A 10,258-nucleotide genomic window follows, 5' to 3' on the forward strand; every position below is an offset into this window, starting at 1 on the left:
GTTTGGAGGGGCAGGCAGAGACTACAACCTCCCCTCCATCCAAAACAAAGGATTGCCCCAATGCCCAAACAGTTGTGTCGGTTGCTATGAGGTAGGCAAAACCACCGGGTCAGAGCCAATTAGCCCGGTGGGCAAATTCCTACCTGGACCCATAAAGAAGAGCTACCACCGTAGCCACAGCAAAGTCATTGACTAGCAGCGTAAATTATGGGTGGGTGGGCAGGAACAAACAGGCAGTGCCCAGGTATTAAATGGGCAGGGGGCAGCTCTGAGGGAAGCCCACCATCGGCTCTGCCCCCTGGCACAGCCCTGGTCCCAGCCTGCATCCCCATTTGCCAAAGCAGGGTGCAGGCTAGGATCGGGTTCCTGATAGGCAGCAGGGGCTTATGCCCCCATCGGCTATCAGGAAGGGCACTGCAGTTTGAATTCCTCTGTCGGGGCCCCAGTGAAGCCTCCTCCGTCCTGCAACGCTGTGGCACCAAAAGGGGTGAGCGGACTTGCAGACCAGATTCATACAAGTAGAAACAGCGCAAGTCTCTGCATAGCTATCTGGAAGAATTAAATCCCACTGATGAGGACTCGTTCACATTTCCACTTGTGCCATACCTAAAAAGCACAGGTCCAAGCTGTTTTCTCCTTGCCCTGCTCATTTCCAAGGGAAAACTCGCTCTTTAGCAATAGATCGGAATGAATGGCAAGCCAAGAGTGCTGAAGAGAAAGCAGCAAGACAATAGGAAGTGTGGAGAAGCCCTTAGTTTAAGGGTATTAAGTCTCAAGTATGTATACTTACAGGGACGCGGGTGGCGCTGTGGGTTAAACCACAGAGCCTAGGACTTGCCGATCAGAAGGTCAGCGGTTCAAATCCCCGCGACGGGGTGAGCTCCTGTTGCTCGGTCCCTGCTCCTGCCAACCTAGCAGTTCGAAAGCACATCAAAGTGCAAGTAGATAAATAGGTACCGCTCCAGCGGGAAGGTAAACGGCGTTTCTGTGCGCTGCTCTGGTTTGCCAGAAGCGGCTTAGTCATGCTGGCCATATGACCCGGAAGCTGTACGCCGGCTCCCTCGGCCAGTAAAGCGAGATGAGCGCCACAACCCCAGAGTTGGCCACGACTGGACCTAATGGTCAGGGGTCCCTTTACCTTTATCTTTACGTATACTTAGGACTGCAGGTTGAATTTCATTTCCAGGGATTGTTGCAGGGAAGCAAAATGAAAAGCCCAACAAAATTTCTCTAGGGAGGGGACTTTGAGCTATTCCACCCCCCTTTTTTAACTGATTTTTCCTTTGCAAATAGGATGGAGCGGATCAAAACACCATACTCACGGCCTATATTACTTCATCTCTACTGGAGAGCAACCTCAAGAGCTCGGTACTGATTTACTATTACTCTAGTTTTCATAGATATTTCTCAGGCAATTCCTTTAAGATGTGTTAAAATGCCACGCTTGCATTTTCGTTTCCATACTCTTTCATCTTGTTTAACGCCACCGGGAAATCAGCATCAAGTCAATACAGAATCTCAGTCAACTCCAAGGAGATGTAACAAACCTTTCTTTTGGACCTTCCCTTATTATCTGAATTAACTATAACACAATGTAAAGGGTGCTCCTTCATCCAAAGTTCTAATTAATTGCATTTTTTGCATGTCTCCTTGATCATTCTTGAGTACTTGAAGTAAACAAAGAGCACAATCCAATGGGAACAATAGAATAGGGCAATAAAACAGTAAAACGGTGAGAGCAGCTGCCTCGCCTTGCCTCAGAGGCCGGCGGCCATCTTGATAATATATAACAATCTCTCTTTAACCCTAGTATCCTGTGGTGCGGGCTGGCCTCTCCTGCTTGGATGCTGCTTCTGATGGGCGTGTTAGGAGCACGTTCGAAAATGCTCTCCTGGCCCACACATATGGTTTAGCTGGCAACGCAGAAAAACAGAAACATTTCTTGGACGTCTTGATGGCGTCTGCTACTAGAAATGGTAAGTGGTGTACTGTTGTGATTTGTGGCTTGCCTACATGAAATTTGTCATCTGGAACTACTTGCATGCACTTTTCGATTTCTAGCAGTGGCACCACTTGAATTTTGGTTGTTTACTTCAGCCATGCCATGGCAGCCCACCCATTCAGGGACACTGCTTTATCTCTGAAATGTCGGAGGGTGTGCAACAGGTTGTAATAATTTGGTGGTTCATATTGTGGTGGCGGGACACGGGTGGCGCTGTGGGTAAAAGCCTCAGCGCCTAGGACTTGCCGATCGAAAGGTCGGCGGTTCGAGTCCCCGCGGCGGGGTGCGCTCCCGTCACTCGGTCCCAGCGCCTGCCAACCTAGCAGTTCGAAAGCACCCCCGGGTGCAAGTAGATAAATAGGGACCGCTTACCAGCGGGAAGGTAAACGGCGTTCCGTGTGCTGCGCTGGCTCGCCAGATGCGGCTTGTCACGCTGGCCACGTGACCCGGAAGTGTCTGCAGACAGCGCTGGCTCCCGGCCTATAGAGTGAGATGAGTGCACAACCCTAGAGTCTGTTAAGACTGGCCCGTACGGGCGGGGGTACCTTTACCTTTTTATTGTGGTGGCACTGCTTTGGTGGTACCCCGAGTGTGAGCGCAACCCAACAACTGACCACGAAATGAGTGTGCGCAAAAATAAGCCATGACTTTATGACAAGCAGACCTAGGTGTCCCTATTAAAATTCATTATGTTAGTTATGGCCCACTTCTCAAATCTGTGAAGGTCATTTTGAATCCAGATTCTGTCTTCTGCGGCATTAGCTCCCCCCACAGCTTGGCGTCATCTGCAAATTTGATGAGCATCCCCTCAATTCCTTCATCCAAATTGTTTATAAATATGCTGAACCACAACGGGCCTAGGACACAACCCTGTAGCACCCCATTTGTCACTTTTTCACCAGGATGAGGACCTACCATTAATGAGCACTCTTTGGGCTCAGTCAGCCAGCTACAAATCCACCTAACTGTTGCCTCATCCAGCCCACATTTTATTAGCTTCTCCACAGGAATACCATGGGGTACTTGTCAAGATACATTACATCCACAACTCCAGAACTGTTCAGCTGCCTGCACCTCACTTTGGCAGATTAGAAAGATAACTACTTCAAGGCAGTGATTTCTCTTGCCCTTAACTTGTGGCACACACTTGAGAAAAGATTGGTTGCTGCGGATCAATATGAAAGCCAGGAAGCTTGACATGGAAGTACGTTGATAACCACTCCTTCCCTATAACTTAATAGCCTCTTCTGCATCTTCAGGTGGTCTGCTGTACTGGAAAAGGGAAAAGAGGCCTAGAGTAGAAGATTTCCCTTCTTTCTACATTCGTGCATCATCTCTTGAGATTCTGATGAACAGTTATGTACTGCTGGCGTGGCTGAACCGACCAAACCTATCCCAGGAGGACCTGACAGTCGGCTCACAGATGGCGCGGTGGCTGGTCAGAAACCAAAATTCTTTAGGTGGCTTCTCCTCCTCTCAGGTAACTTATACATTAATTGGGGGCTGTATGGAGAAGTACCTTCTGTTGTCTGTCCTGAATTGATTGTCAAGTCAGTTTAACTGGATAACCCTGAGTTTTAGGGACACGAAAGAGGAAGGGAAACTCCTCTCTATTCACCTTCTCCATATATGTATGATTCTTTCCAGGACACTCCTGTAGCTCTCCTGGCTTTATCTCGGTTTGGGAATCTGACCTTCACAAAAGATGCAGAAAACACAGTGGAGATCAGTGCTGGGGGATCTTTTAAGAAGGTTTTCCAGGTGACGAGTAGCAACAGTGTCCTGCTGCAACAGGTTGAATTGCCCAACATCCCCGGAAACTACAGTGTGGAAGTGAAAGGTTCTGGGTGTGTCTACATTCAGGTAAATGGCATCCCTAGCCCACAAGTGCCTCTGCTGCTTAGTCACAGAGCTCTTGTCAGTAACAAAGTAGTTGCCCCCTGTTATATGTGCTATACATTATTTTCTGTTTCAGACACCCCTGCAATACAACATCATCTTCCCTACACATGGCTCTGGATTTGCTCTCACAGTGCGGACAAAAAATGCTTCCTGCGCAAGCAACTTTCTGTCCAGATTTGATCTTGAACTGAAAGCCAGGTAATGAAAAGACTGCGAAGTTATGCCTATCCCCTGATAGTTATGCCTATGCATTGCTGTATAAAGCAATATAAGGCACTTTGGTTATTCCTGGGGCCTTGCTGGGAATCCATTTGGTTTGTACAAGGGAGAATATAGGAGCAGCAGATCTGCATATTATTTGCTGGGGCAGATTGGGATTGGCAGGACTGCGTTTGCCATAGCTCTGTTGACACACGGAAGAGGTGCAGAAATCAGCATCCTAAATTTGTCCTGGTTTCATTTAAAAACAAAAGCAAGTGTAGCTCCTCAGGTTGTGAAGATGTGCTTGATAGTACATGAGTCTTGGGAGTCAGAGGGGAGGTGCTGAAAAATATCTCCCATGCCTGTTATAATGCCCTTTCCTTTCTGCTAATTCACATAATATTTTGGTTTTTAAAAAGGCAGAGTAAGTTATGCCAAAGAAAAACATTTGCATATTTTTAGAAACTTGAATAATTCTAAAGTCACTGCAGTCATTCTTTATTGTGGGAGAATTTGAATTACCTTGGAACAGGATTCAGCATTTTGTGTCTGAACCGTGGAATCCAAAAATGAGGATCAAACTACGCATCACTTTAATTGTGCAATATCTGGATATTCATTTTTTAAATGTAATTGCACACTTGGTGGGGGATAGGTTATTATCAAGACTGCAGGTGGTGTTCAACACTCTGTTCTCCAGCCTTGATTCTAAGAAAATCATCCCTACTTCTGCTATGCAGCTCAGAAAAAAGTTCCCAGTGGCAGCAGTGAGAATTGTTGTTTGTTTTTTCTATGCTACATAACCACATGCAGGTGGCATTTTTTGTGAGATTGCAACTGGGGAGTGCAAGGTTAAACATTCCCTCTCTACATACTGGAGTCCTGATGACACTTCCTCCCTCACTGCCTATAATTAAAAGAATAGATGATATAGATAGATAGATGATAGATAGATAGATAGAGATAGATAGATAGATAGATAGATAGATAGATAGATAGATAGATATAGATAGATAGATAGACAGACAGACAGACAGACAGACAGACAGATAGATAGATGATAGATGATAGATAGATAGATGATGATAGATAGATTGATTGATTGATAGATGATAGATAGATAGATAGATAGATAGATAGATAGATAGATAGATAGATGATAGATAGATGATAGATAGATGATAGATGATAGATAGATAGATGATAGATGATAGATAGATAGATAGATAGATAGATAGATAGATAGATAGATAGATGATAGATAGATAGATAGATGATAGATAGATAGATAGATGATAGATAGATAGATAGATAGATAGATAGATGATAGATGATAGATAGATAGATAGATAGATAGATAGATGATAGATAGATAGATAGATAGATAGATAGATAGATGATAGATAGATAGATAGATAGATAGATAGATAGATGATAGATAGATAGATAGATGACAGATTAGATAGATAGATAGATAGATAGATAGATAGATAGATAGATAGATATAGATAGATGATAGAGATGATAGATAGATAGATAGATGATAGATAGATAGATAGATAGATGATAGATAGATAGATAGATGATAGATAGATAGATAGATAGATAGATAGATAGATAGATAGATAGATGATAGATAGATGAGAGATAGATAGATGTCAACACAATTAAAGCAATGTATTGTTTGGCCTTTAATGAACTATGTAAGACAGTGTGTACTATATCGTAAAAGAGCTCTTTGCAGTATCTTCTCAGTTTGCTTTTGACTAGGCTCAGTCAGAATACAAAATGATACCCTTTTTTTCTTTTCTTATTTCAAGATACACTGGAGAACGCAACGCATCCAACATGGTTATCTTTGACATCAAAATGCTGTCTGGTTTTGTCCCTGTCTCGTCATCCCTAGAGCGGGTAAGATTTAGAACAAAGTGAATGAGTCACCCTAGGAGAAAATGGCTGGATGAAGTAAAATTGTTGTTGTTTAGTCGTTTAGTCGTGTCCGACTCTTCGGGACCCCATGGACCAGAGCATGCCAGGCACTCCTGTCTTCCACTGCCTCCTGCAGTTTGGTCAAACTCATGCTGGTAGCTTCGAGAACACTGTCCAACCATCTCGTCCTCTGTCGTCCCCTTCTCCTTGTGCCCTCCATCTTTCCCAACATCAGGGTCTTTTCCAGGGAGTCTTCTCTTCTCATGAGTGGCCAAAGTATTGGAGCCTCAGCTTCAGGATCTGTCCTTCCAGTGAGCACTCAGGGCTGATTTCCTTCAGAATGGATAGGTTGGATCTTCTTGCAGTCCATGGGACTCTCAAGAGTCTCCTCCAGCACCATAATTCAAAAGCATCAATTCTTCAACCTTCTTTATGGTCCAGCTCTCACTTCCATAAATGCCAGGCTTAAAAAGTGTCATCATAAATGATGTCATAGGAAATCCATACATTACTCAGGCTAGTAATCCTCCAGCCTTAGTTCATCATTTCTGAAGCTGCAGAGCAACAGGCCAAAGTCTGTTACCGTTTTCCAAGGCACGATCACTTTTCTTTTCACACGGCACTGGTAAAGTCTGCAATCTTGTTTGTTGCCTATGGCACCCACCCAAATACATAGAGCGTCTGCATCCCAGCAGCCACAGTAAAGTGCAGAACTGAAAAAGGAAGTCATGAGCCATGGGGCAGAGGCTCACAGCAAGAAGATTTGAGATTTCTGTATGGAATTGGTCCAAAAGGAAGAGGTTCAGTAATGTTTGCAGAGCCTCTGGCTGTTTTTTATGACCTGATTGCTATAAATCTGTCTGAACTATTCTTATTCACTTTGTTATGATTCATCCCTTTCCCGAAAGCAAAAGTATCTTTCTCTCCTTGCTTTTATTGTGCAGCTCCTGGACAAGGTGATGCGTACCGAAACCAGAAATGACCATGTCTTCTTATATCTGGAGAGTGTAAGTTTGCCTGAAGTTGCATCATTACAACAAACCTGCAAAAGATCTCCCTCTCATAAACTGTCACTGATATTTTCTTTCTTCTTGTGCTCAGGTATCATCAGAGGAGATTACCTTGACATTAACTCTAGAAGAATCCCATCCTGTGTCCAAAAGCAAACCAGCTACAGTTCGAATGTTTGATTATTATGAAACAGGTAGGAGACTTGCTCTCACAGTTTAGGTATATTTTGTGTACTTTGATTTCGTAGTTCCCAGAAGCCCATGTAGTTTCATCACTAGGACTGCCATAAATTTTACTGCCTCTTCCTTCAACAAGTATCCTATAGGAAATGAGTGTCCCATGTTTGTGTTGACATTTCAATTGTCTCTTCTAAAATTGAAGCTAGTACTCTTTTCTGAAGGGACACGGGTGGCACTGTGGGTTAAACCACAGAGCCTAGGGCTTGCCGATCAGAAGGTCGGCGGTTCGAATCCTCACGACAGGGTGAGTTCCCGTTGCTCGGTCCCTGCTCCTGCCAACCTAGCAGTTCGAAAGCACGTCAAAGTGCAAGTAGATAAATAGGTACCACTCCAGCGGGAAGGTAAACAGCATTTCCATGCGCTGCTCTAGTTCGCCAGAAGCGGCTTAGTCATGCTGGCCACATGACCCGGAAGCTGTACGTCGGCTCCCTCGGCCAATAAAGCGAGATGAGCGCCGCAACCTCAGAGTCGGCCACGACTGGACCTAATGGTCACGGGTCCCTTTACCTTTACCTTTACTCTTCTCTGAACACCTGAAAGAGAAAATGTGGATCCATGCAACATCTAATGTTGTGCTCTCTCCTGTCCCTCCTACTAGATATAGCTGCCCATAGTGAATATAACACACCATGCCGCCAAGAATCAGCTTGAGCCCGAACAAAGAGGAAGGTAAGTCAAAGGAAGGGCTGCTAGCTATGCAGGCGCTAATAGAACAAAGAAAGCAATACTTGCATTGATAAAGAAGAGCTATTGTGGACAGTGGTGTAGCATGGGTTGCCAGTGCCCGGGGCCAGGTAAAGAGGGTGGGTGGGTTAATGGACACAGTATGCATGCACATCCAACTGCCTAATGGCAGCCACATCACCCAAGAGAGCACAGCCACAGAGATAAGAAAAGAAGAGTCATTCCGTTGTCTGGAGACGTCACTTCCTGATTCTCATGCAAAAGCCATTTTCAATGGAGCCCAGCAACGGAAACATGCAGCTGTATTGAAGAAGCATCAGGTGTTGAAATTTTGCACCCCTAACAATTCTGTGCCGAGGACAACCACCTCTGTGCCCCCCCCCCCCCCGCTATGCCACTGGTGGTGGATTAGAGTTGCCTCTTGCTTAGAGGCACTCCCAGCAAGGATAATTTTATTTACCGTAGTTAGATGAATGTGTTTCCCACCATTGCTCTGAAAAATACAGCGTTTGGGGTGGCTTACAGCATATAAAACTATTCACCGTACAATAAAAGCAAAGCCAAAAAATAAGGATAAGAAGACAGCGCAGTAGAGAATAAAAATTAGGGAGTACAGCTAGGTGTCTTGATCATTCTCCTTTTTAAGTCTTATGTGGTTTATTTTATTTGTATGTTTGTATCTTATGCCAGTCTGTAATAAAGTTTTTCATTGTTGTCTTTGACTGCTGCATTTTTTCTATTATTGTGGCCTTTTTTCCCTTTTGCTAGATGTATTCTACCACTAAAATTGTGGAGTTTTTTAAATAATAAGATGGCATATAGATTGTATGAAATAAACAATTGCAACTTTTGCTATTCCCCCTTATAGAGGGTTGGAGAAATTGCTCCATGGCCCATTTAAACATGTTGACGCAGCTAAGACTTAAAATCACATTTTCAACTTACTGATTACTATATCAATTTCTTAAATGTCAATTTTTATTTCAGCAGGAAGATCAGAAGCTATATCCCTGTGTCTGATGTGGTTCAGAAAAATCACCATTACAGAAAATCTCCTGAAAATATTACATTGGGTTGAATTTTTTTTGGCTGGGATCTCACTCCACATCTTTCTGACTTTCAGAACTGTATTTTGAATGTCTCGTTTATAGAATAAAATTATTTCTAGTTGCTATAACCCTTTGCAAATATCTCTTTTATTGTTGTGAGTTTCTTTGCTATTAGATGGTTGTTGTTGTTTAGTTGTTTAGTCATTTAGTCATGTCCAACTCTTCATGACCCCATGGACCAGAGCACGCCAGGCACTCCTGTCTTCCACTGCCTCACGCAGTTTGGTCAAACTCATGCTGGTAGCTTCGAGAATACTATCCAACCATCTCGTCCTCTGTCGTCCCCTTCTCTGTCGTCCCCTTCTCCTTGTGCCCTCCATCTTTCCCAACATCAGGGTTTTTTTCCAGGGAGTCTTCTCTTCTCATTAGGTGGCCAAAGTATTGGAGCCTCAGCTTCAGGATCTGTCCTTCCAGTGAGCACTCAGGGCTGATTTCCTTCAGAATGGATAGGTTTGTTCTTCTTGCAGTCCATGGGACTCTCAAGAGTCTCCTCCAGCACCATAATTTAAAAGCATCAATTCTAGTATTTCAAATACTCCAGAAACAAAAAATTCTGGCAGAGCTGGATTGGGCCATCAAGCCAATGGGACAGGAATGGAAAGAGTTTTGGGTCTATCTGTGTTGAAAAGTGTGCAGACATTTTCTTCCATACTGACATATTATTATATAATCTCATAGTTTTTACTATGGGAGCAGATTACTCTGTCAGCACAAGCAATTCGGGATTGCTGATTGAATGACCTTCTCTTTCCTCTGTGTATTGTGCTTGGGGTTCTCCCAGTCTCCCCAGAGTCATTTTTTTGGGGGGGGGGCACATGGTAGGAAGATGGGGGGTGGCCTTGTATGGCTTCTGCTGATGGGACTCATTAGCTGAATCCCACCTTGAATCTCAAACTGTATTTATAATGGCTCTCTCAGGAGTTACGTATTCCCAGGAGAAGGCATGTATGGTGCATCTATTATATTTATTTCATTCATGTCCCACTTTTCCTTATTTGATGACAAATCCAAAGGGGCTCATAAAATCACATCCCCTCCAACATTTCTCCAATGAAAACAGGGACGTCCTTTTCCATAACAACAACAATTTTATTATTTATAACCCGCCCATCTTACTGGATTGCCCCAGTGACTCTGGGTAGCTTCCAGCACATATAAATGCATCATTAAACATTAAAAAC

The 10,258-nt window shown here is 43.9% G+C and overlaps 1 protein-coding gene across 1 annotated transcript in view; it reads left to right on the plus strand.

Annotated features, from left to right (window-relative positions):
* LOC114587754 (ovostatin-like) overlaps positions 1–9,145 on the plus strand; it is a 47,358-nt gene extending 38,213 nt beyond the window's left edge. The window contains exons 27-36 of the mRNA XM_028712448.2: positions 1,294–1,368; positions 1,811–1,976; positions 3,262–3,482; positions 3,650–3,865; positions 3,978–4,102; positions 5,926–6,016; positions 6,979–7,041; positions 7,136–7,238; positions 7,883–7,953; positions 8,956–9,145. Coding sequence (XP_028568281.2) covers positions 1,294–1,368; positions 1,811–1,976; positions 3,262–3,482; positions 3,650–3,865; positions 3,978–4,102; positions 5,926–6,016; positions 6,979–7,041; positions 7,136–7,238; positions 7,883–7,935 — 1,113 coding nt within the window. The 3' untranslated portion in view covers positions 7,936–7,953; positions 8,956–9,145. The remainder of the gene's footprint in view (positions 1–1,293; positions 1,369–1,810; positions 1,977–3,261; positions 3,483–3,649; positions 3,866–3,977; positions 4,103–5,925; positions 6,017–6,978; positions 7,042–7,135; positions 7,239–7,882; positions 7,954–8,955) is intronic.
* The last annotated feature ends 1,113 nt before the right edge of the window (positions 9,146–10,258 follow it).

Source organism: Podarcis muralis, chromosome 17 (assembly GCF_964188315.1).
Source record: "Podarcis muralis chromosome 17, rPodMur119.hap1.1, whole genome shotgun sequence".
Classification (NCBI taxonomy): domain Eukaryota; kingdom Metazoa; phylum Chordata; class Lepidosauria; order Squamata; family Lacertidae; genus Podarcis; species Podarcis muralis.